The following is a 27,197-nucleotide window of genomic DNA, read 5'->3' as shown; positions in this document are numbered from 1 at the left end:
TTATTCTACAACGTAGATTTTTTTTTTACAAAAAATAAAGAAAACCCTTGAATGAGTAGGTGTTAAATTATGTTAATCTCATCTGTGATTTTTGGTTGTGAGCGACAGTTGCGCCTATTCCTTCCTAATGTTCATTCTGTTTTTTGCTTGCGCCTCGTCTCATGTTGGTGGAGCGTCTTCTACTCCTATCCAGTAATCTCATGTAATGCATTTCCTTATTTGTACCCTTTCCCAGAATACAGACCCAGTCCATGACATGCTGTTGGACGTCATCACATGGGTTGGCATCCTGCTCTCTCTGGTCTGCCTGCTCATCAGCTTGTTCACCTTTTGCTTCTTCCGGGGCCTCCAGAGCGACCGCAACACCATTCACAAGAACCTCTGCATCAGCCTCTTCATAGCAGAGTCCCTCTTCCTGGTGGGGATCAACCGAGCTGACCAACCGGTAAGAACATTCCCAAGCCGGACGATTGATGTGCAAAAGACACAGCCCACTCAATGGTTTTCAATGAGAGCAGTATGTTAGTGGAGCGCCTAGGGTTGTGTCTCTTTGTCTCTCTGAAAAGTTGGGGAGGTTTCTACTTTTGAGCCAGTCTGGGGGACTCATCTCAATAGTCTAAAGTTGCTCCCAATCCTTGTCTGGTCTTCCTTTTCTGCACTAATCTGAAACAGTGAAAGCAACGAGTCAGAAGTCTGTTTGGGATTTAAGTCTGATGTTTTATCTAACACCTGTCTCCCAAATCAGTTCTCTGATAAAGGAAAGGAGGAGAGGGAGCCAAATTAAACTATTGAAACGCATCCAGGGTGTCAGATCTAGTCCTTTTTGGGCCAGTGCCCATGTGTTTTCATTTCAACCTGGCACTTATTAGATCCATTAGTGTTACTGATCAGCTTGAGAGGCTACACACCTGGTTCATCCGGTCTGAATCAGACATGGCTCTGTTCTCTGTATATACACTCACCAGGTTATCATACCATCATTATCACCAAGGCCCACCTGCTAGATACAGTAGATACAGGTCCAATGCAGCTGTTTTGATCTCAAGATTCAAATCGTTTCTGGGTAACATTTACTTACCTTACTGTGATTTGTTTCAATTAAAATGGTTGAAAACAGACAAAAAATACACTATGTTTACAAAAGTATGTGGACACCCCTTCATATGAGTTGGTTCGGATATTTCATCCACACCAGTTGTTGACAGGTGTATACAATTGAGCACACAGCCATGTGATCTCCATAGACAAACATTGGCAGTAGAATGGCCTTACCGAAGAGCTCAGTGACTTTCAATGTGGCACCATCATAGGATGTCACCTTTTCAACAAGTCAGTCTGTCAAATTTCTGCCCTGCTAGAGCTGCCCTGGTCAACTGTATGTGCTGTTATTGTGAAGTGGAAACATCTAGGAGCAACAACGTCACAGCCGCGCAGTGGTAGGCCACACAAGCTCACAGAATGGGACCGCTGAGTGCTGAAGCACACAGTGCGTAAAAATTGTCTGTCCTCGTGTGCAACACTCACTATCGAGTTCCAAACTGCCTCTGGAAGCAACGTCAACACAAAAACTGTTTGTCCGGAGCTTCATGAAATGGGTTTCTGTGGCCGAGCAGCTGCACACAAGCCTAAGATCACCATGCGCAATGCCAAGCGTCGGCTGGAGAGGTGTAAAGCTCACCGCCATTGGACTCTGGAGCAGTGGAAACGCTTTCTCTGGACTGATGAAGCGCACTTCACCATCTGGCAGTCCGACGGATGAATCTGAGTTTGGCGGATGCCTGCCCCAATGCAGAGTGCCAACTGTAAAGTTTGGTGGAAGAGGAATAATGGTCTGGGGCTGTTTTTCATGTTTCAGGCTAGGCCCCTTAGTTCCAGTGAAGGGAAATCTTAATGCTACAGCATACAATGACATTCTAGACAATTATGTGCTTCCAACTTTGTGGCAACAGTTTGGGGAAGGCCCTTTCCTGTTTCAGCATGACAATGCCCCTGTGCACAAAGCACAAAGCAAGGTCCATATAGAAAGGAAATGGTTTGTCGAGATCTGTGTGGAAGAAATTGACTGGCCTGCGCAAAACCCTGACCTCAACCCTATCAAACACCTTTGGGATGAACGCCTAATCGCCCAACATCAGTGCCCGACCTCACTAATGCTCTGGTGACAGAATGGAAGCAAGCCCCTGCAGCAATGTCCCAAAATCTAGTGGAAAGCCTTCCCAGAAGAGTGGAAGGCTTTCAAAGGGGGGACCAACACCATATTAATGCCCTTAATTTTGGAATGAGACATTCAACAAGCATGTGTCCGCATACATTTGGTCATGTAGTGTAGCTTATTAGCAAAGAGCAAATTATCAAGTAAGAATGTTGCTAGAACTGTCTTGGAGGGGGAAACTGAAACTCACTGTTATTGGCAGAGAGGTTTGGAATGTGTTCTTATTGGTCTATTAGCTCATTTTCCGCATAGTGATGTCGCCCGGCAGGCCAAAACTGAAAGGGCATTATCATAATTCTCACACTTATTCCAACCTCATAGTGTGGTAATATATAAAACACTGGAAAATCATATTTCTGACTGCACAGGACCTTTAACCAGGTTTCATTTTTCATTCCTTATAGTGAAACTTTTGCTTCAAAGTTATTCAGTTCACACAAAAATCCTGGTCAAACACTAAAAAGGTTAGTACTCAACAAACATGGGCTAAGCCAAGAATTTAGTAAATGAGAAAAATCCATCAGACTTGAACCTTAACCCTATTGAATCGTTATGCGCACATCTTCCTATTACAGTGTAATCTGATCAGTTAAATTGTTTTTATTTGGCTGTCCTGACTTTACGCAGTACTTTCTGCCTGGATCTTGTTAAAAAAAAGATGTCTGGTACTTAAGCATTCAGTGTGAGCTTCACTACAGCTCTCATCTCTTGACGACCAGTTACACTCGAAAAGGCAATTCAGCAGTCCACTGGAACATCAAGGTTTTAGTGTACACTTACTAGGGCATCTGGGTTTTTTGAAGGGCGAAAAGATGAAGAACAAGACATGTTGTACAATGGATATAAATTCTGTCTGCTATCTTAATTGGAATAAGTGAATGTTGCAAACGGTTGAGTGTGTTTCCTCTAGAACAAATATAATGGTCTGTTCTAATTTAGACACCTCAAGTGAACATGAGAACATAGCCTAGGCTATATATTTGAAATTATTCTGTTTTGAAGCTGTATGTAACCATGGTTATGAGTAGCACAGTACATCATGTTCCTCAACTTGTTTTTGGAATTTATACAACAGGTGGGTGTAATCCTGAATGCTTATTTGGTTAAAACCGCATTCCAGACGGTGTCTATTCCACAAGTTACCACCGGCTGTGACATTGAAATGTTTGACGTGCAATCCACTGCAATCCACTGTCATCAGCCCAACCAGACAATTTATAAACTTGAAATCCAAGCATCTAGACATTATCTCCCATTTCTTTTAGACGAGCAATTGGTTTTCAATAGCGTAGATTTGTACAGACCTTTCCGTCTGTCTCTCTGACATTTGCAACATTGTTTCAGTATTGAAATTCGATCTCCAGCTGTACCATAGCAATGAATGTGTTGGAGTCGGGATGAGACAGACATGCACGCAGCTTTTCTCAGCCAGTCAATCATGAATCAGCAACATTTTTATGGATCTATACAAAGAAATGTCAATAGAACAGTTAAAATGAAACAAAGTGAAGCTAGTTTGCGGTCTTTCCAGCTTCAGTTTGAAGTGATTGTTTTAGCTGTGTTGTTGGCTAGCTCCTCTGAACAACAGTGTCCTGATGCGAGAGCACATTTTCCATGCCAGCCGAAATCGTGCATCATTAGCTCATTGTTATGAATGTATCCAAATAAATGTCACTAGAAAACAGCTTAAACAAACACAAATGCAACTACTTTTCTGTTATTCTGGCTGCACTGTTTGGCGTGACTGTTTTTGCTGTAGTTTGCTAACTCGCAAGCAAAGGATAAGAACGTTGCCAACTTGTATGGCAATGGAACATTTAGAACGAACGACTGGGCCGCGTCCATAGATAGAGAACAAAAAGACCGAACGACTTGGTCACGTCTCTAGCAACCAAACCGATAGAACAAACGACCAGCCGGCTTGGGTGGCAACCACAGATTTGTGTCGGGACTATATATTGTGGAAAGATAACATAATATGAATACATTTGTCAAAATACCTTTTTTTTTGGAAAATATGTAAATTATTATTTGAATAGGTTGGTAACTTGTTGCATAAAAGTGATAATGCCCTCGAAGCCGGTGTTTGGAGGATATACAGTGCCGTCGGAAAGCATTCCGACCTCGACTTTTTTCTCATTTTGTTACGTTACAGTAAATAAAGTAAATAAAAAATTCCTCAGCAATCTACACACAAGACCTCATAATGACAAATTCACACATACCTTATTTGCATAAGTGTTCAGACCCTTTGCTATGAGACTCAAAATTGAGCTCAGATGCATCCTATGCCCATTGATCATCCTTGAAATGTTTCTACAACTTAATTGGAGTCCACCGGTGGAAATGCAATTGTTTGGACATGATATATACACTACCAGTCAAAAGTTTTAGAACACCTACTCATTCAAGGATTTTTCTTTATTTTTACTATTTTCTACATTAGAATAGAATAATAATGAAGACCTCAAAGCTATGAAATAACACATATGGAATCATGTAATAACCAAAAAAGTGTTATGCAAATCAAAATATATTGTATATTTGACATTCTTCAAAGTAGCCACCCTTTGCCTTGATGATGGCTTTGCACACTCTTGGCATTCTCTCAAGCATCTTTATGAGGTAGTCACCTGGAATGCATTTCAATTAACAGGTGTGCCTTTTTTAATTTGTGGAATTTATTTCCATCTTACTGCTTTTGAGCCAGTCAGTTGTGATGTGACAAGGTAGGGGTGGTATACAGAAGATATCCCTATTTGGTAAAAGACCAAGTCCATATTACGGCAATAACAGCTCAAATGAGCAAAGAGAAGTGACAGTCCATCAATAATTTAAGACATGAAGGTCAGTCAATCTGGAAAATTTCAAGAACTTTGAAAGTTTCTTCAAGTGCAGTCGCAAAAACCATCAAGTGCTATGATGAAACTGGCTCTCATGAGGACCGCCACAGGAAAGGAAGACCCAGAGTTACCTCTGCTGCAGAGGATACATTCATTAGAGTTAACTGCACCTCAGATTGCAGCCCAAATAAATGCTTCAGAGAATTCAAGTAACAGACACATCTCAACATCAACTGTTCAGAAGAGTCTGCATGAATCAGGCTTTTATGGTCGAATTGCTGCAAAGAAACCACTACTAAAGGACACCAATAATAAGGAGAGACTTGCTTGGGCCAAGAAACAGGAGCAATGGACATTAGACCGTTGAAAATCTGTCCTTTGGTCTGAGTCTTTGTGAGATGCAGAGTAGGTGAACGGATGTTCTCTGCATGTGTGGTTTTCAAGTGAAGCATGGAGGAGGAGGTGTGATGGTGTATGGGTGCTTTGATGGTGACACTGTCAATTATTTATTTAGAATTCAAGGAACACTTAACCAGTATGGCTACCACTGCATTCTGCAGCGATACGTCATCCCATCTGGTTTGCACTTAGTGGGACTATAATTTTCTTCCCAACAGGACAATGACCCCACACACCTCCAGGTTGTGTAAGGGCTATTTGACCAATAAGCAGAGTGATGGTGCTGCATCAGATGACCTGGCCTCCACAATCACCCGACCTCAACCCAATTGAGCTGGTTTGGGATGAGTTGGACCGCAGAGAGGCGGAAGGCAGTGAATAAGTGCTCAGAATATTTAGGAACTCCTTCAATACTGTTGAAAAAACATTCCAGGTGAAGCTGATTGAGAGAATGCCAAGAGCTGCAAAGCTGTCATCAAGGCAAAGGGTGGCTACTTTGAAGAATCTCAAATATTTCTTTATTTTTTTAACACTTTTTTGAGTGTTATTTCATAGTTTTGATGTCTTCACTAATATTCTACAATGTAGAAAGTAGTAAAAATAAAGAAAAACCCTTTAATGAGTAGGTGTCCAAACTTTTGACTGGTACTGTGTGTGTGTGTATATATATATATATATATATATACACACACAATGATAATTAACACCATGGGATATCTATAGCCAACACTGACTCTGCCCTCATCTAGACCTTTCTAAGCATCTCTCCCAAATACTCCTTCAGCCAGTTCCTCCCCAGTCCCCCTGGTTCTCCCAGTTCCACCCTGTTACTTCACCTGACACAGCTCAAGCTCCTGTGTTTCTATCAAATGACCACACACACACGCTCCCCCTCACCCTCTCCCTTTTCCCCCCTTTCCACCCGCCACTGCACTAAACCTCCCGTCATGATGTAGAGCAGTAGACTGATCTCTAAACGCTGCTGATAATCTGGATTAGGCCATGACTGTTTTTAATGACTGTCGCTGGCTGTGGTAGGTATCTGGTAGAGTTCTGCACTAAGGGCAAAGTCATTATCAACAGGGTGCAGTAGGGAGGGTGGTGAGAGGAGTTGGAGGAGCAGTGAAAGGGGGTGTGTGTGTGTGTGAGGTACGCAATGTAAAGTCTGTTCCACAATTAGTGCATTGACCGGCACAGAAAGACACACACCTGCTCTCATAAACGTGGACCCTGCTGAACGATGGACGTTTGCAGGCTGTGCTTTTGCCCTCTACTCTTCCCTTTCATAAGATGTGATGGTCTTGATTCACTGGGCAATTTAAAGATCACTCCTCCTCATTGCGGTGATGGCCACTGAACCTGAGAGTCATTTAATTGAAACCAATTTCAATGACCGTTGAACAAATTACCTCGCGTATGACCAATTGCTCCAATAATCGGATCAATTACAGTCGTTGCAAGTACACTGTGTGTGTGTGTGTGTGTGTGTGTGTGTGCACGCGGGTGTGCATGCACAGTGTTGGCGCTCCTGTCCATTCCAGTTGGTGATATCATGCCCTTTTTCATTTGAAGCATGGAGCAACTCTCGCTCATTTGAAAAGTAATTAGTTCCTTGTTTATTTATGTCTACTACCTTGTCAAATGCATGAGACTGACGTTTCACGCCCTAAAGGGCTTTTGAATAATAGAAAATACATGTTTTAATAATATGAATAAAATCATGAGAGAGTAACACCTGTCGTCCGTATTGTTCTTGGAATTCTTAGCTGCACATCGACACGTTTTCTGTCCGATTTTAAGCCTTTGACCTTTGACCCGGACTGTCTCCTCTCCCCTCCTCAGATTGCCTGTGCTGTGTTCGCTGCCCTGCTCCACTTCTTCTTCCTGGCTGCCTTCACCTGGATGTTCCTGGAGGGTGTGCAGCTCTACATTATGCTGGTGGAGGTGTTCGAGAGTGAGCACTCGCGCAAACGCTACTTCTACCTGGTGGGCTACGGCGTGCCCGCGCTCGTTGTGGCTGTGTCGGCCGCCGTCGACTACCGGAGCTACGGCACGGATCGAGTGTGAGTATTTACCGGAACTCGAACCACTGCTTTAGAACCCCATCGTTAGAACCTCGCTGTAGGGAACCCTGTCGTTAGAACCATGCCATGCCCACCATTAACCCATTAACTACTATGGTCTAGATTCTAAAGCAGTGTTGCTTAAACCTCTCAGCAAGCACCATGTGTTCCTCTATTTGATATTTTCCAGTACACCTCATTCAAACTAATCAGCAAGCCCTTGATTAGTCAAATCTGGTGTGCTAGGGTTCGAATTGAACAAATGTGTGAAACAACAGGGGGTCTTGGGACCTGTTTGGGAAACACTTCTAGACAAGCTCTTACTTGGAGGCAAGGCTGCTGGTGGCATAGCCAATATGGTCCTGTGTGGCTCAATTGGAAGAGCATGGCGCTTGCAATGCAAAGGATTGTGGGTTTGATTCCTGCTGGCACCAACCATATGAAAAACGTAAGTTTCTTTGGATAATACTGTCTACTAAGTGGCATGTATTATACTATAATAACATATACTTTTTTAATTCAAAAAGTTTTAAAAAATTAAATAATGGCTTGTTCAAAGAAGTCATCTGTATGACCAGCATGACTGGTACACAATGCCAGGCTGTTGGCCATATCTGAACTATTCAATATGGTTGTGATAGGTTCAGTAAGGTTATTCTGGGCGTTTGTTTGTTTAACGGCTGTCGAGATGTAGTTCCATTCTGCTGTGCCATTCTGTTTTTTGTTTTTTTTAGAGAAATTGTTATTCATTTTAAGATCATGGCCTGTATTCATAATGTGTCTCAGAGTAGGAGTGCTGGTCTAGGATGCATTGCTTGCTCTTTGGTGTTTTAGGCTGAGTTTCTGTATAAACACTTTGTGACATCTACTGATGTAAAAATGGCTACTCTGAGACTCTTTATGAATATGTTCCCAGATGAGGGGTTTCCTGAACGTGTGACCTGAAATAGAAACATCTTGTAGACTATAAAAGGGCACAGAGTTGTTCCTCGTCACGTCACCTACACAAGAAAAACTCCTGTCCTGACACTACATTTGATTTGCACATTTAGTTAGTCAGTTTACTTCTCACACATTCCCACAGCCATACTGATTCGGCTGACTCATTTTGAGTAAAAACAATGTGTGGTAGTCGTTAGCCTCCAACGATATATATTTGGCATTGCTGCAATAACTAATGCTCCTCATCACCCCTTAATAATGAGTAGCGTTTTCTGCTCATTAAAACCTGAGCGGTTATTCTCAAACAGGACTTCTGCTGACTTGACAAAATGTTTAACAGTGGAAAATGCAAGCTCAAACACTAGCCGTAGCCGTGTGAATGTCAAGCCGTTGTGGTTAGCGTCTTTAGCGTTCACATGACTCCCAATTATCAAATCAAATCAAATTTTATTTGTCACATACACATGGTTAGCAGATGTTAATGCGAGTGTAGCGAAATGCTTGTGCTTCTAGTTCCGACAATGCAGTAATAACCAACAAGTAATCTAACTAACAATTCCAAAACTACTGTCTTGTACACAGTGTGAGGGGATAAAGAATATGTACATAAGGATATATGAATGAGTGATGGTACAGAGCAGCATAGGCAGATACAGTAGATGGTATCTACTGTATATACATATGAGATGAGTATGTAAACAAAGTGGCATAGTTAAAGTGGCTAGTGATACATGTATTACATAAGGATACAGTCGATGATATAGAGTACAGTATATACGTATGCATATGAGATGAATAATGTAGGGTAAGTAACATTATATAAGGTAGCATTGTTTAAAGTGGCTAGTGATATATTTACATCATTTCCCATCAATTCCCATTATTAAAGTGGCTGGAGTTGAGTCAGTGTCAGTGTGTTGGCAGCAGCCACTCAATGTTAGTGGTGGCTGTTTAACAGTCTGATGGCCTTGAGATAGAAGCTGTTTTTCAGTCTCTCGGTCCCAGCTTTGATGCACCTGTACTGACCTCGCCTTCTGGATGATAGCGGGGTGAACAGGCAGTGGCTCGGGTGGTTGATGTCCTTGATGATCTTTATGGCCTTCCTGTGACATCGGGTGGTGTAGGTGTCTTGGAGGGCAGGTAGTTTGCCCCCGGTGATGCGTTGTGCAGACCTCACTACCCTCTGGAGAGCCTTACGGTTGAGGGCGGAGCAGTTGCCGTACCAGGCGGTGATACAGCCCGCCAGGATGCTCTCGATTGTGCATCTGTAGAAGTTTGTGAGTGCTTTTGGTGACGAGCCAAATTTCTTCAGCCTCCTGAGGTTGAAGAGGCGCTGCTGCGCCTTCTTCACAATGCTGTCTGTGTGAGTGGACCAATTCAGTTTGTCTGTGATGTGTATGCCGAGGAACTTAAAACTTACTACCCTCTCCAATACTGTTCCATCGATGTGGATAGGGGGGTGTTCCCTCTGCTGTTTCCTGAAGTCCACAATCATCTCCTTAGTTTTGTTGACGTTGAGTGTGAGGTTATTTTCCTGACACCACACTCCGAGGGCCCTCACCTCCTCCCTGTAGGCCGTCTCGTCGTTGTTGGTAATCAAGCCTACCACTGTTGTGTCGTCCGCAAACTTGATGATTGAGTTGGAGGCGTGCGTGGCCACTCAGTCGTGGGTGAACAGGGAGTACAGGAGAGGGCTCAGAACGCACCCTTGTGGGGCCCCAGTGTTGAGGATCAGCGGGGAGGAGATGTTGTTGCCTACCCTCACCACCTGGGGGCGGCCCGTCAGGAAGTCCAGTACCCAGTTGCACAGGGCGGGGTCGAGACCCAGGGTCTCGAGCTTGATGACGAGCTTGGAGGGTACTATGGTGTTGAATGCCGAGCTGTAGTCAATGAACAGCATTCTCACATAGGTATTCCTCTTGTCCAGATGGGTTAGGGCAGTGTGGTTGAGATTGCATCGTCTGTGGACCTATTTGGGCGGTAAGCAAATTGGAGTGGGTCTAGGGTGTCAGGTAGGGTGGAGGTGATATGGTCCTTGACTAGTCTCTCAAAGCACTTCATGATGACGGAAGTGAGTGCTACGGGACGGTAGTCGTTTAGCTCAGTTACCTTAGCTTTTTTGGGAACAGGAACAATGGTGGCCCTCTTGAAGCATGTGGGAACAGCAGACTGGTATAGGGATTGATTGAATATGTCCGTAAACACACCGGCCAGCTGGTCTGCACATGCTCTGAGGGCGCGGCTGGGGATGCCGTCTGGGCCTGCAGCCTTGCGAGGGTTAACACGTTTAAATGTCTTACTCACCTCGGCTGCAGTGAAGGAGGGAGCAATATCTGAGGGAGCAATAGATGGAGAGATTGGGGAGAGGGGGGGGGGGCGCTAGACGGAGACGAAGAGAGAAAGGTAGACGGCGAGACGGCAGTCTTCATCGGTTCTTCTGTTTCCCCGCAGAAGATGTTCGAGATGCTCATTTGATTTGCTCTCGCGCTTCTCTCTGGAACATGAACCGCCGTCCTAACAATGACACGGAGACACCGTTCCTCTTTCACTAAATCTGTAGCCGATCGAAAAAATATAAACCAGCATCAGCATCAGCAGTTTGCTCATGAGATGTTTCATCAAACATGTCATACTGGACATGTTCAAGTGCGCTTGTATACACCACATGCACACACACACACACACACACACACACACCACACACGCACATATACCATGTTATACCATAAGAAGATTAACTCACTTCATATTCACTAATCACAACATTGCAACCAAAAAAGGCACCTAGCTCACATTTCACCATAAATCCTTTACTTGGTCATTTGTCTGACATTAATAATGACAGTTTGTTCAAACTTTAAGGGCCACTCTATCCATTTTGCAATAGACAAACTGCATTTCAACAACTTGGCGTAGCTGGAGCCCATCATGAGAGAGAAGTCGTCACGCGCAACTTAAAGTCTCTTTCAGTTGTCTTGTAGCGCTTTTCTCTCCCCCCTCTACAAAGTGTCTCTTTGAGCTAAACTAATGTGTCAAGTTGCTGTGAATCAGTGTCACCGACGTGAGTACCCAACACTAGACGCTGGGAGAGAAAACGCTACTCTGTCTTATCGGGGAACCTAGGTTTCCCAGGTTTCTATTCCCTTAGCTTCTTTACCAAGAGGATTCTGAGGAGATGGCCACCAATACAGCTTCAGCCTGACACAAGCGAAAATAGATAGACTCAAAAGGCAACAGAGAATTCTGTCATGACTGGAGAGGACAGGAGGCAGGGAGGCTTGCTGGTTCACGCACTAAGGCAGAAATGACAGCCATTGCCTTTTAAATAAATCTGCTTTTCTGTGATCAGACGTGGTAAAAAAAAATGTTTTTAAATTATATTAACTACTTGTGTGTGTTTACATCATCTCTTGACCAGGGGGAGAAGTATCAAGTCCCAGTAATACAAAATGAACACCCACTGGCACCCAAATGGCACCCTATTCCCTATATAGTGCACTACCTTTGACCAGGGCCCATAGGGCTCATATGGTGCCATTTGGAATGCATGCATTGTTTTCTGTCTCGGTATATTCTGGTTATATATATTTTGACTTTTATCAAGGCATCGGGTTGTGATCGAGCATGTTAGTGTGTGAAGTATTAGTAAAAACCTGGCCAAGGCTTTTGAGCTTTTCACTTCAAGTCTAATAACGCTACCGACACTTTATATCGTTGAAAAATTCCATTAGGGCTATGCCGTGTGAAAATGTCCATGAAATGAATGTAAGAAAAATGAATCTCTTTTCAGTGTTTCTTGAACATTCACTATCGTAGTCTGGGATATGAGGTGACAAGTTATAATTAAATCTTGAGTTGCATTGTCGGGTTTCCTCCCTGTGTTTGAGTATGGCCTGCGCTGTCCGAAGCTAAGTGCGCACTCCTCTTCACACTTCAATCTGCCTTAAAATGCTATTGAATTACGGCTAATTCGCTGCCACTTCCATTTTGCCTCTTTGTCATCCAAATGACAACAGAGTAGGAAACTGTAATTTCCGATGGCCAAAAATGGAGGTCTATCGCGCGGCGCCGGAGATTAAACTATTAATAATTTAGCCGGAAGGTCATGAATCAACTTCATTTTTTGTCGTTCGCCTTCCCAGTATCACCTTCATCCCACATCTGCTCCCATGCGCTCTCATATCTGGGCCCGTTCGCTTTCAATCAACCAACTAGAGTCTAGTAACTGCCACGGAGAAGTCAAGCAAGCACACGGTGTTGCATTGTTAATATGGTAATGTGACCGTGAGAGTGGTTCATTGGTTAACACGACGAGGCTGGACAGTTCATCTGTCTCTATGGCGCTTTTCACACTCCCGAGCTGAGGCGAGTTGTTCTGAGCTGGCCTGGTAAGACATCCACTTTAGTTGCTGGAACTGTACTCGAAATGAAAATGTGATAAGAAAATGTATCTGAGTTAGCAAAGTATGGTTTGGTCGGCACAATAGTGTGAAAATGGTATTAGTGTCTGTATGGTTGAAGTCCATTAAATTTAAAGTCCGTCAAATCAGGAGGTGTGTTGGGAATGGAATTCAATTAAGGGGATGGAATTCCATTAAGAAGTTCAGAATTTCCTATTATTTTCTGTGCAAACGTTTCGAAGCATCAATTCTGTGCTACTATTCTATTCCTTATATGGAATGAACCTCTAACCCAATGAACATACCAGCTGCACACAGGATCATTTTTAGAGAAGTAGGGGGAAGTTGACGCTGATCCTGATGTATTTGAGCTTTTTCCTCCACTAACGGTTAAGGTTAGGATTGGGTACCTTAGTAGACGGTCTTATCCAGGGTGACTTACAGGAGTAATTAGGGTTGAGTGCCTTGCTCAAGGGCACATCGAGAGATTTTTCACCTAGTCGGCTCTGGGGTTCAAACCAGTGAACCGTTGTTTACTGGCCCGGCACTCTTAACCGCAAGGCTACTTCGGGGAAACTTCAGCCCGGAGCCACATTAGAGTTTTGTCCTTTTGATAACACTGTTGTGACCATCACAGCCAATAAGAAGTTATGACACTGAAACCACCCAAATCCTCCCTCCAAACCCTCATGTAACCCTCATGTAACGGTCATAACTCTCCTACCCCCTTGCGGGCACTGTGTTTGAAGTGCTCATTTCTCTTTGTCACTCCAGCCTCCATGTTGATGTATGTCCTGTGCGTTTCTCTCATCGCGCTCTTTTCTCTCCTCTCTCTTCGCTCGTCCTTTCTCTCTCTCTTCTGTCTCGTTCCTCCCCTCCAGGTGCTGGCTTCGATTGGACACCTACTTCATTTGGAGCTTCATAGGACCGGCAACCTTGATAATTATGGTAAGCGTCCCTACTTTCCCACTACCATACTATCTCATTAACCCTACTTAGCACCTCAGGGCACCACTTAAATGGTCCAGAGAGAGCTTAACATCCACTTTCCACTGTAATATAAGCCACTGCTGGTCAGGTGTCATGGCTGGAAATGGATGAGGATGTGAATTGTGAATTATTCCGGTTAGTCGCTTTTTCCGCACAACCGACAGAGATGTCTTTGGCGAGGGAGAGAGGAGAGACGAACACTGCTCAGTATTCAGTCTCAGAGTGATCCCGTTCCACGATAATGATTGATTTTCGCCCAGAACTTCCGCCTGGAATCATACGCTATCTCTGCTGCTACTTTGTACCTTGAGGCACAGAGATAGGACACAGACTCAGTAACATGCACACACAAGCAGACACTCATAAACCGCATAAGCATATACTGGGGAAAAATACAAGGACTCCGTCTACCATCTTGAGATAGCTGTACCTCTTGTCCACAATGACATCTGAGCTTTTAGCTGATTCATGTTTGAGGCATAAAAAATGATAACAGCAACAATTCTGATGCTCCATACTACTTGGTTCCTCTATTGGGCTATACTTGTGGTATTTCTACCGAACCTATATGTTCAGTTCTGTTTGACATTATATGACTCCTGATGAGAGCAGTTTGGAGAACTGCAAACAGTCTTAAATCTATCAGTCTCAAATGTAGTTTGCTTCCTATGGTTAACTGCATGTTTAGTACATTCATTTTGGACAGACTCCAGCCATTGCATTGATCAGGAGCCAACTAGTTCAACTTCATTGTCAAGTACAACATGGCACTTCTATATGTGGCAGTTATACTGTAATACAATTTTCATATAATTTTGTGCTCTACTTGGCAAAGTGGGAAACCACATCGGGTTTCGACACAACATACTCAACTCAACTGTAACAATGTCTCCCCGATTTAAAAAATGTATGAAAGCATCAACAACAACAAACACACAAACTCCATTTCAGCTGTGCTCCCTCCTCTCTTTTGTCCATCTCTCCCAGCTCAACGTGATATTCCTAGGCATCGCGCTGTACAAGATGTTCCACCACACCGCCATCCTCAAACCCGACTCGGGTTGCCTCGACAACATCAAGTAAGTCACTCGTCCTCTCAGGCATTGAGACCTTCCAGACATGACATTAGTACATGGGAGTTAGTACATTGGTATATGACAGAACAGTTTCTGATGGCTCGGTGTGTTAGAGGAGGGTTTCCCAAACTATGTCCCGGGGCCCCCCCCTTGGTGCACGTTTGTTTTTTCCCCTAGCACTACACCACTGATCCAAATCATCAAAAAATAAAAAAATAAAAAATGTGCACCCGGGGGGGGGGGGGGGGGGGGGCCGACATATTGAGAGAGTTCCCTCCCCGCTTCGTGCCATTGGCTTCCGTTTTAAGAACCATTTTGCGACAGAATCAGTTGGATGAATACACCACTGGGTTGTGGGTTCGATCCCGGCACGGGCCACATATACTGAACAAATGTTAACTAAGTCAATTTTGCATAAATGCAGCCGAAACAGCAAAATTATATTGAACAATCAATGTTATGTACGTCGTACTAAACCTAGACTTTGATACGGAAGCTGTGTCGTTATACCATGTGTCGCTGCTTAGAATAACTTATTCCGTTTTTTTTACCTGTGAACCTCTCAAAACACATCTGAAGGGTGAGAAGGGCCATGCAGAGATGCAGGAAGCAGAGCCCTCCAGGTTCATAACTCATTATCACCAAAGGTTGTGTCATGGTGGGGAGGCAAGGGTTAAAACAGGACAGGTATTCCAGCAGGCGTACTTCATTATCGGAAGAGCACACTGGTCGGCTGAGGGAAAAGGCCACGAGACAATCTGGTAGAATGAACCTGGCCCGTCGGCATCCGCTAACACACGGATGAATATTCATAAATGGGAGTGTGTGTGGGTGTGTGCATCTGGGTGTGCGCTCCCTGCCACTCGGGATATGGAACTCTGAATGACATTATAAACCCCACAGTGTACTGGCGCTTGCAGTTTGAGTGACAATGAAGGAATTAGTATGAATGTGTTTAATATGCTCACTGTGTTTTGTGAAAACAAATTAACCACCTATTGTGATATCACCGCAAAACAATCGGTCTCAATGGTGAGATTAGATAAAATGTTGAAGGTTTGGTCATTGATTTAAATTTGAATCATTTTTGTATTTCATGTCTAGCTATGATTGTGGTACACTATATATAAGAAGTACGTGGACAACCCTTAAAGTAAGTGGATTCGCCTATTTCAGCCACACCCATTGCTAACAGGTGTATACAATCGAGCACACAGCCATGCAATCTCCATAGACAAAGACTGGCAGCAGAGAATGGCGCTACTGAAGAGCTCAGTGACTTTCAACGTGGCACTGTCATAGGATGCGGCCTTTGCAACAAGTCAGTTTGTCAAATTTCTGCCCTGCTAGAGCTGCCCTGGTCAACTGTACGTGCTGTTATTGTGAAGTGGAAATGTCTAGGAGCAACAGCGGCTCAGCCGTGAAGTGGTAAGCCACATAGAAGTAAGTCCCTTCAGCAATGTTCCAACATCTTGTGGAAAGCCTTCCCAGAAAAGTGGTGGCTGTTGTAGCTGCAAAGGGCCGACCAACTCCATATCAATGCCCATGATTTTGGAATGAGATGTTCAACGAGCAGGTGTCCACATACTTTTGGTCATGATGTGTATCTGTTTGTTAAGTGACTAAATAGTAATTCAAGGTCATTTGGAACAAAGTGGAGTCGGTGGTGTCTTGGAACACTACATTAGTTCACAATGACACCGTGAGGCCCTTTGCGCCTCTAGGAGACGAAAGGAATCAGCCAAAACGATGACACAGCATTTTTCTGGTTCACTTAGGGGTGTTAGTCCAACCAGGTGTCAGGGTAGACTTATTTTGTGGCCGGGCTTAAGTAGTTTTTCTGCCTCTGTCTACCATTCCTATATCCTACTGATGGATAAAGAGCTTCTGTGTTTTCCCTGTCCGGCAGTTCGAAGACACTCTAGAAGCATCACTGTGTTTAATGGCTGTAATGCTAGGCATCATCTCCAGCCGCCTGTCAATGCTTTTGTCAAAGTGGAGTGAGACCCTGCTGGCCTAGTTCTGTCAGCGAGTACACACACACACTATACACCCCGCCACACACACCCACACAGTCACACTCTTTCTCACATACAGTAGACACTCTTTCTTACTCACGCACGCAGGCACACACTCACATTGCCTGCAGTGCCGAGGCTCGTTTTCCAGAGGATGCCTGCTCTGTGTATCCCGTTCCTAATAGACAACAGAACACCCTACTAGACAGAGCCGTCTGTATCAGTGTCATCAGCACTCTCTTGGATAGTATCGATAGCGGTCTGAGACGTGTTGGCACGGCAGAGTTCAAAGCCCAGAGCTGCGCAGTCTGTTGTGACATTTGTCAGTGACTCAATAACAACCGATTTTAAAATGAGGTTTGTGAATATGATTATATGTTATAATGGGCCGTGCGTACTGTTGCGTCTCTGTGGACTCTGATTGGAGCTAGGGTGACCATAAGTTTAGCTTGGTTTTGTTTATTTGTGAATAGGGCTGTGGCGGTCACCATCACAATAAATATTTTATTTATTTTAGTCAGGTCTAAAGAAGCATTATGTTTGGAGAGAAAATGTATTTCAGAAGAACAGAATATGAGTTGGTCTACTGTAAGCCTATATTATCTGGCTATGCTCCATGCCATAAGCTGTAGGCTTGTTCATTTAGCTGACAAGATATGCTTATAAGCCCCGTACCATTATTTTATTTGATCTGATTTTATAGTTAGAATAATATAATTGAACTTAGCTGAATAAAATAGAAAGGATATTTTTTTACCATTACAGAGCGAGGGCGCATATGAACTGGCTATGTTGAGCATAAAAGTGATCACTTGAAACAGGTCCTAAATGCTCGATTTAGAATGATTTGGCAACTGTAGTTGTGAATGATACAAACCTTAGAATGTCTTAGAAATTACAACATAAAGTGCATTCGGAAATTATTCAGACCCCTTGTCTTTTTCCACATTTTGTTACGTTACGGCCTTATTCTCAAATGGATTCAATAGTTTGTTTTCCCTCATCAATCTACCCACAATACCCCATAACGACAAAGCAAAAACAGGCTTCAAAAATAATAAATGGCAATGTGTCTGAATAGTTTCCAAATGCACTGTATGTTGTAATTAAGACATTCTAAGGTTTGTATAGTTGCATGGTGCGACTATAGGCTATTGATCATTTGAGAAAGTAGCAAAGAAAAGCTTGCGCTCTTTTCCTTGCCTCAAATTGCACAGCTGTTCTCTTATCAAGTGATCATATTTTCACCCGTCAGGCTATTCTCAATGTAATCTTGTGTAATATCTAGAATTAGGTTCATTTTCAAATGGGCAGGAACAAGGGGCAGGGGGACAAAGACATGTCATCTGTACGCTCTCGAATAGCGGATGGAGGCGGCTACTGTAGCTTTCCCACCTACTGTACTTTGGTTTTATAGTGGAGGAGCAGGAGTTGAATATGAACAGCTGGGAAATACATTTAAGAACACTTATTTCACTCATCTAATGTTTGAGGAGCGTGTTCTCGCTGTTCCCGACAGGTGATATTCAGCCCAAACTCTGTATGCCATGGCCTCTCCAACCTTGTTCCTGTAGCTACCCAGGGCTTAGTCTGGGAAACTCAGTGAAATCTGTTCAAGAACATCCATAGTGACATGTTTTCACAATAAACATGTTTCACTAAACTTTTGACAGCCTGTCTGCGCGCTCGAGGAAAGAATAAACGAGAGACTGTAGGCGATGGGTAACGCATGGTGGTGAGATATTCTCTATAGCTAAAGGTAAAGTGTCACCCATTTAATTATGACAATAGCTAACTGTAATCAGCCCTGCACAATCAATGAACCAACAGCATCGCCTAGGGCTGTACATTATCTCTCAGACACATTGATATACATTTTGGAGTGTAGCATAAGGTAACCAGTCCACCCAGCATGCATGATAATACAGTCCACACTCAATGGTAATTACTCTAATTTGTTTAATTTTGGAGTATAAGCTAGACCAATTATGTACCAAAGACATCTTAAATCAGTTTTGTTTAATGTTTTTTTGTCTGACATGCCTTATATGCGTTAGGCTATGTATTGAATAGCACAATCCTAATGATTATTATTTGGGGGGTTTATAAAGCCTATGCAGAAGCTCTATGTGTATGGCTGTTTTGAATGAGTCATCACCTTAGAAAGCGCTATTACAGCGACTCAACGGTCACGTGGGATTTTACTGTGGTCATGACTCATGACTGCCGGTGTGGCGGTAACAGGGGTCACCACAACAGCCCAGGTTGTGAGTGTCATCCGTGTTAGTGCTAACACTGTTGACACAGCTTTTGATAGTGCGACCCGACTTTGAACGGGTTATTGAGTTGATAGTCACCAACTGAGTGGCTTTAAATGTAACTATGGAGAAATGTAAGCACACCATTTTGTATAATTGGATGATTTGATCAGTTGCTAGTAACAAATTGTTTACATCTCAAAATATAGTAAGTACAGTTTTTGAACTTCCCCTAGCTATTCATCAAGGGAGATGTCATCTAAAAATACTGTGAGTGAGCTATAGAGATTATTTCTTTGAGATGCATTGCCTTGTTTGTCTGTGGAGAGGATATATTTCTCTGTGGAGAGTTCTCTCTATCATATGATTTGTCACACTTGCCTCCCTCGGCCAATCAGAAGCCTCACCTCCGGCCTCTCTGTCTCTCAGACCACGACATAAGGGTCATGACCCCTTCTCTCCCAGCTCTGGCGTCTGATAGACCTACCTCTAGATGCATGTACAATATCTCATTCCACATGGCTATGTCCAAAATGGCACCTGTGACAATGAAAACAAATATGATACAAAACGAATAGGCCTACTGCTATTTTAACCACACTATTAGTTGCTTTGAATGGACTGTATCAGTTTCAAATCTTAAAGTTCTAAATGATTTAGGCTACTGCTAACAATTTAGCCTGCTACTAATAATCAAATTGTTTGATGATGAAAATAATGGATTGTTTTTAAGTCTGACACAGTGAGCGTTTTGATTTTGAAGAAAACATTCTACTGGATTGTAAAGAATGTCCAGACTCCTGCTAGGTCATAATTTAGTAGGACATTTCTTCACTCTTTTTCTTATATTTGGCGGTGTGTTCATCATTTGATGTCTCACTTTATGTTCAGATGTCATCACGTTGCTTTTTTTAAATGAAGGTTCCATGTTTTTTTTTCTCTCTTTGCACATTGACTTCATTTCACTCAGTTTCTCTTCTCTTGAATAACACCGCAGGCTATGCTTTGTCTTATTGAGGTTTTTGTTTTTTAACTCTTATCTTTTGTCTTTTATATTTTCTTCCTCATGTTAGCTATCGTTATTATGATGGAATTCTTATTGTGGAATGGCACTGGTAAGATGCCACATTGTTTTGGTCCCCATTGCCTTTCCCGATAGACAAAGACTCTTTCCCGTGTCAATTCCTCATCCGATGTGTGTTGTGAGTGCTGCGTTGGCGTAACCTGTTGTAGTTGACCCCATAATCATTTGTGCTCTGTAGGATTTAGCTTTGTTGTTCCTTTGGCACAAATTGGACGTTGTTTTCCTCTCTTGCGCAAACGTTTTACCAAACTTTGTCGAACCCTATATTTGGGAACTTGCTGAGCGTTAATGACTGCAGTCCACAAGGTGCTGAGAAACATAGGAATGCGCACTGAAGATTGTTCAAGACACGTCTCTTTAATAACTTCGAAATCGCTGTGAGTAGACGTGTCCTGTATATGCTTCATGGTGAATAAAGTATCTACGTATTGAGAATTCCCCTACAATAGACCCTAAAGGAATATGCAAATTAAGATGGTATGATCGATTCGAGATGTCATTGACATTTCTTTGTACACAAAACTTTAGTTAAACCACTGGCATCCTGCTGAGTAGATAACAGCATTTCCTATTTCCTTTCAACTAGTCAATGAGACGCCTTTATGCTGAGGTGAAAGGCGACTCAATTGACCAATTGCAATGAGCTATAATGCGATCTCAAGCCATTTGAAATGCATATCACCTCTCAGAATTGACTAATTTGTCTCTTTTCAAAAAGGAAATTGGTGCCAGTTTAATGTGGTTGTTTTGGATTGGAACACTTTGCTCCTCAATTTATTTTCATTTTTGATATTTCTACCCGACTATTAACACAATCAGCACTTTCCCCTCGTTTTTTCCGGTGAAAGCGCACAAGTGCTGTTTTTGCTGTGGTGGAACCATTCAGCGTGACGCTGGAGTGGCATCATTGCGAGGGTATTCACCGGCTCTACGGGAGCCACTTCAGCTTTGGGAAATGGGCCCAAGTCTGTAGGACTGAAAGTGGTAGGGGGTTAATTAGGAGAGTTTCTCAACTTAGTAAAAAATATATAATTCTGATGCAGGAATATACACTGAACAAATATATATATATATATATATATATATATATATATATATATATATATATATATATATATATATATATAATAATGTAAAGTGTTGGTCCCATGTTTCATGAGCTGAAATAAAAGATCCCAGAAATGTTCCATATGCACAAAAGCTTATTTCTCTCAAATATTATCGATAGCAAATTTGAATGCCCAAAAATACATTATTTTTTTTTAAGGCATCTGTGTCCAACAGACGCATATCTATATTCCCATACGTGTAAAATCCATAGATTAGGGTCTAATGTATTTATTTCAATTTACTGATTTCTTCATATGACCTGTAAACTCAGTAAAATCTTTGAAATTGTTGCATGTTTATATTTTTCTGGAGTATATTGTGCATTTTTGACAGGCATTTTGAAATGACACGTAAACCTGTCCAAATTCTTCATATACAGTTCATACAGTATTTTGAACATTTCCGGAGTGAGTGAGTGAGAACAGGAGGAAATGATGGTTGCTGAGGATATCTGCTACCTTGAACCAGATTTTTCCAAGATAGCCCTTACGGCAAAATAACTATCATCCTCAATTCTTAGTGAAAAGCAAAGGCGACCAGATACAAACCAAGGAAGATATGAAAAATAACCTCTTCATATCCTGACCTCCCTGATACTTCTATTATGTCCTTAGGCATCTCTACCTAACACCCCCCCCCACCCCCACACACTGTTTGTCGCCCATCCCTCTGCAATATTGCCCTAGTTCCAGGTCAATATTTCCCTCTTATATTTTTTTCCACCCTCGTTGGATCTACCTGAGGGGGCAATCAGCTTGATGAAGTGCCTCTCCCAACAGGTCATTAAGATAGATCTGGGAATATTATGTTTCATGGTTGGCCCCAATAATTCCATAAATCATTTATTTTTGCTATCGCACCTGGCCCATTTATTACAGACGATTGAGGCGAAATGCTAGGCCCTCCCGTTTTTATTGAGGAGTGGAGACGCTTGTGAATACGATAATTACGTTTAGCACCTGTAACTGACTCGCAAAATTCGAGTGAGTGAGTGAGAGTAAGAGGATTCTGGCTTCAAGACTATTGGATGTAATCAATATAGTACTTTATTTGATGAGACATTTTTTGGGGACTATTATTTCATGTTTGTCTTTATGTCTGCGTGTCTGTCCCCCTCTCCTATTACTATATTGTGTCATTCAGAATCATATTAATGGACTATTTGCTTTGGAGTTTTGTTTGGTTATTGATTTCATTTTGCTTTTCATTTCTTTCCTGTCAGCTATGAGGATTACGAACCTGAGATCAAGTAAGAGTAAAATGGACAGGTCATCCATTCATGACACACTATCTTCATTATCCATACATTTCATCATAACAAAGTAATGAGTCATGTTTATACCACCACATGCCTTTAGTAAATGTTTAGTGAAGCTCTCCGTCAAGTCGTAGGGAAGGAATATTCACCCACACCTCACATTTGTTCAATATTAGCTCAAATGGGTACGCTTCTGGTGAAGTCATCTCAGAACGCTGAAACAAGTCTCCCAGTTTCTCACGGGAGAAGTAGTCATGCACTGTGCAATTTAAGCTTTGAAAAAAAGTAATTGTTTTCATCATTTCATTGATTTGAAGTGCACTGGTATTTCGGTTTATACTATCATAATTATTCAGAGCTTCGTTATTTGTCGAGGCTTTTGGGACAACCCTCGGGCAGCACATTCAAAATACTGTGTTTACATGTGTTCATATTCATTTGTCTTCCAGTGATTATGCCATACCTGCTAGCCCCGAGGTCATACAAACTGTATCGCCTATTGTCTATGTATTAATTATACACCAAGTACTATTTTAATATTGGGGAGTTACCTTGAGTTTTCCACTGTTCCTGGTCCAGTAATAGTCTCTCTCTCCCATTTTCAAATTTTAAAGAGTACACTATCTGATGGTCTGTCATGTAATTGATGAATAATGTGTGCAACTCTTGAAAGAAGGCGAGCGAGAGAAAAATGATAGGTGTCCCCAAGGAGCAGGCGAACACACGATTCAATTTAATTCCACTCCTCCTGTCGATTTTCCGCTTCGTTTCTCTCCTCCCTCCTTCCCTTCATCTAGATTTGGACTTTTGTCTGTCTGGTGGACATTTATTTTTACCTGCGTTTCTCTTCTCTTTTTGGTTCATCTGTATGTTCACAGACCAAGACAGCTAAACGTTTTTAAATGCCGTTTTTTTTGTTTTGCTTCAGTGAACAGACCCTAGTCCACAATCATCACTGGTGATAGTTTGTGATAATTCACATACATTTCTTTAGGAAATTACAGACTACAAAAATCGAAGATCTTTTCGCAAGTATTCAAGTTGAGTTTTTAGCAGTTCTGAGAACGTCCAGAATGTTGACGTTGTCTCTTTCTACTTTCAGATCGTGGGTGATTGGGGCCATAGCGCTGCTCTGTCTGCTGGGCCTGACATGGGCCTTCGGCCTGATGTACGTCAACGAGAGCACGGTCATCATGGCCTACCTCTTCACCATCTTCAACTCCCTGCAGGGCATGTTCATCTTCATCTTCCACTGTGTCCTCCAGAAGAAGGTGTGTGTTTTACTCTAACCTTGTGGTTCAGGGACTGTATTCACAAAGCGTCTCAGAGAAGGAGTGCTGATCTAGGATCAGGTCCCGTCCTGTCCATGTAATCTTATTCTTTGTGATCTAAAGGCAAAACTGATCCTAATTCAGCACTCTGACTCTGAGTAGCTTGATAAATATGCCCCTGTATTAGCGTGCTGTATGAGCTTTAGTCAGCTTCTCAAACCACACATGAAATGCAAAGTGGTTAGCTCAGAATTATACATGACATGGCTTATTACCATGTAGCAAGCTAGAGTGTAATGTAGTTATTAACTACAGTATTCATTTTCTCACAGTATCACCAAAAAGTTGTTTGGTTTTCTGCATCTGAATGGGAATGTGTGTGTGTGTGTGTGTGTGTGTGTGGTTCACAGGTGCGTAAAGAGTACGGAAAGTGTCTGCGTACCCACTGTTGCAGTGGCAAGAGTGTGGAGAGTTCCATTGGCTCTGGGAAGAGCTCAGCATCCCGCCCACCAGGGAGATATTCCACCGGTTCACAGGTAGGTAGCGCCTCTCCTCTCACCTCACCTCAAATGGCAATGTATTTGGTTGACTACGAGCATATCTGATATAGATTTTTACTTCATTCTATCTGCTGATGTTGACCCGGAAAGTTCATTGTAGCCCATTTAGTGTATTTACTTGGTCAATGTTAATTAATAGGTTGTTAACAATACATTTATGAATCATGCAAATAGTCTATCAGCCTGTCACGACGGAAGCTGGTCTCAGCGTACATAATTAACCCTTTAATTACATATAGCAGCACATTGACACAACGGCTAACCGCTACGCCGAGTTTTCGCCATCAACCGCATGTGAACGGAAGCGGTCGTAAACACCCTGTAATTTATCGGCAACTCGGAGGCTTTTAAATGAACGTGTAATTAGCAAAGTACATCGTAAACCGGTGGGCTCTGGGTGGTTAGGGAGGTAGGGTTCTCTCTCTAAATGAAAGTTGGAAGTGAGACTTGGACAGAGAAAGAGACCTTTGAAATATGAACACTGATCAACCCAACTCCCACACAGCGCTGGGTTGAAATAGAATTATCATTTTTTTCTCTCAAAGACTTAAGCTGTGCTTGATTGAGCCTGTACCTCTCAATGGAACCAATGGAATAGTCCCAAAAGTGCAAACCCTGCCCATGCTTTTACTGCAGGCAGGCTCGATCAAACGATTAAAGTATCTGAATACTGTAAATACTATTTGAAGGTAAGTCTGCTCCCACAAGCACTTTTTCACTTGAACATGGCCTTGACTTTTACAGCAGTGTGGAGTTATGCGAGGTAGCAATAACACCAGTGAAACTTAGCAATAACAGCAACAAGAGGTAGCAATAACAGCGACGAGAGGTAGCAATAACAGTTGCAACGCCTCAAGTGCGATAACACTATTGTGAGATGTGGAAGTCAAACCTTCACAAAGCCTTACAGAAAAACACAGTAACAAAGAATACAGTAATGTACTGTGTACGTCTTCAGCAACAAGAGGTCTGAATGAATGTATCAGCACAGAGTTGAGGTGTGTTTTTATGGTGAATGTTGCTGCACACACCCAAGACAGACTGTATACATCCTAACTGGAAGCCACCTTTAAGCACTGATTCCATTACCGTTACAAAACCCCACTGATGTGTTAGTTGTAATGTTCCCCCTCTGCAGAGTCGGATCCGTCGGATGTGGAACGACACAGTCAGGAAACAGTCAGAGTCGTCTTTCATAACCGGCGACATCAACAGCTCGGCATCGTTGAACAGAGGTAATATTCAGTCAATTTGCACCGCCCATGCTTGAACGCGCCGCAACCCACTAGCCTCTCCTTTAGGTTTTCAACGTTGTGTGATGTGGAGGAAGAAGGGGAAAAAATATCCTTTGTGACAAAAGCGGAAGGATTTCGTGTTGGGTCCTGAAGAGCTTATGGGTGCTTTTGTTCCACTTCCGCACAAAGACACCTGTTTGGAATGATTGCCGAATAATGGTCGTCTGTCTGGACCGTGATTGTTTGAAGCAGGTGTGTTAGTGCTGGGCTGGACCAAAATCACAAACACAGTAGCTCGCTAGGACTGGAGTTGGAGATTCCTGCGTTATGCTTATTCAGTGTCCTGACTATGAAATATGCGATCCTTCAAGTCAGCATATTAGTCTATGGGTTGTTCTCACACTTGTCAAGAGATGGTCCACTTTGTGACTTGTGACAGAACTAGAATAGGGGAAGAGTTGGATGAACATGTTTTAGTTTCGTGTTTTAAGATGAGTCATTCCTCTCCCCCTCACCTGCTCGTTTAGAAAGTTGTCCTGCTGTTAATAAAAAAGTATTCATCCCTTACTTTATTCAAATAGCAACTCATCCCAAATGACCTTGACTTTTGTAAAATAATGAAGCTTTTCAATGTGATAATGCAGTTAGTGTATGTGCTAATTTATCAAATTAAGAAACTTTTCATTTTTTTCAAAAGGGTGGATTTTGCACCTGATGGAACCAAGAACCAAAGTAAATGCCAATATGAATTGCACAAAGCATGAATACATTTGCCTAACCAAAAAGCAGTTGGACAACAGCAAAATATTTATTTGAGGCAGGACTATTTGTAAATGCTATACCCGTCTTCGTGACAGCTGTCAACCAACAAAGTGCAAAACCAAGAAAGTAATGGTAATTGCTTTGTTCTTTAAAAATAAGTTGAACCATCCACAAATGCTTATCTCCCAATTTCATTATATGATGACAATTATCTCCCAATTTCGTGATATGATGACAATTATCTCCCAAAACAATCATGGAAATACACAGTAGCGCATTGGATAAGGGGTCCAAATAAATACACAGTAGCACGTTGGATAGCGGTCCAAATAAATTCACTGTAGCGCGTTGGATAGCGGTCCAAATAAATACACAGTAGGGCGTTGGATAGCGGTCCAAATAAATACACAGTAGCACGTTGGATAGCGGTCCAAATAAATACACAGTAGCGCGTTGGATAGCGGTCCAAATAAATACACAGTAGCACGTTGGATAGCGGTCCAAATAAATGCACAGTAGCGCGTTGGATAGCGGTCCAAATAAATACACAGTAGCGCGTTGGATAGCGGTCCAAATAAATACACAGTAGCGCGTTGGATAGCGGTCCAAATAAATACACAGTAGCGCGTTGGATAGCGGTCCAAATAAATACACAGTAGCGCGTTGGATAGCGGTCCAAATAAATATACAGTAGCGCGTTGGATAGCGGTCCAAAT

General features: G+C 42.5%; 1 protein-coding gene across 13 annotated transcripts in view; it reads left to right on the top strand.

The window, feature by feature from the left end:
* Positions 1–27,197, top strand: part of LOC110531730 (adhesion G protein-coupled receptor L3) — a 341,603-nt gene that overhangs the window by 304,347 nt on the left and 10,059 nt on the right. For all 13 annotated transcript variants that reach the window (XM_021615077.2, XM_021615078.2, XM_021615075.2 and 10 more), the window contains 7 exons: positions 236–445; positions 7,297–7,517; positions 13,741–13,807; positions 14,837–14,928; positions 23,756–23,924; positions 24,335–24,460; positions 25,623–25,719. In XM_021615077.2, the coding sequence (XP_021470752.2) occupies positions 236–445; positions 7,297–7,517; positions 13,741–13,807; positions 14,837–14,928; positions 23,756–23,924; positions 24,335–24,460; positions 25,623–25,719 (982 nt within the window). The remainder of the gene's footprint in view (positions 1–235; positions 446–7,296; positions 7,518–13,740; positions 13,808–14,836; positions 14,929–23,755; positions 23,925–24,334; positions 24,461–25,622; positions 25,720–27,197) is intronic.

Source organism: Oncorhynchus mykiss, chromosome 9 (genome assembly GCF_013265735.2).
Source record: "Oncorhynchus mykiss isolate Arlee chromosome 9, USDA_OmykA_1.1, whole genome shotgun sequence".
In the NCBI taxonomy this organism is placed as follows: domain Eukaryota; kingdom Metazoa; phylum Chordata; class Actinopteri; order Salmoniformes; family Salmonidae; genus Oncorhynchus; species Oncorhynchus mykiss.
The sequence above is the reverse complement of the archived record's forward strand: the minus strand, read 5'-3'. Positions and strand labels throughout refer to the sequence as shown.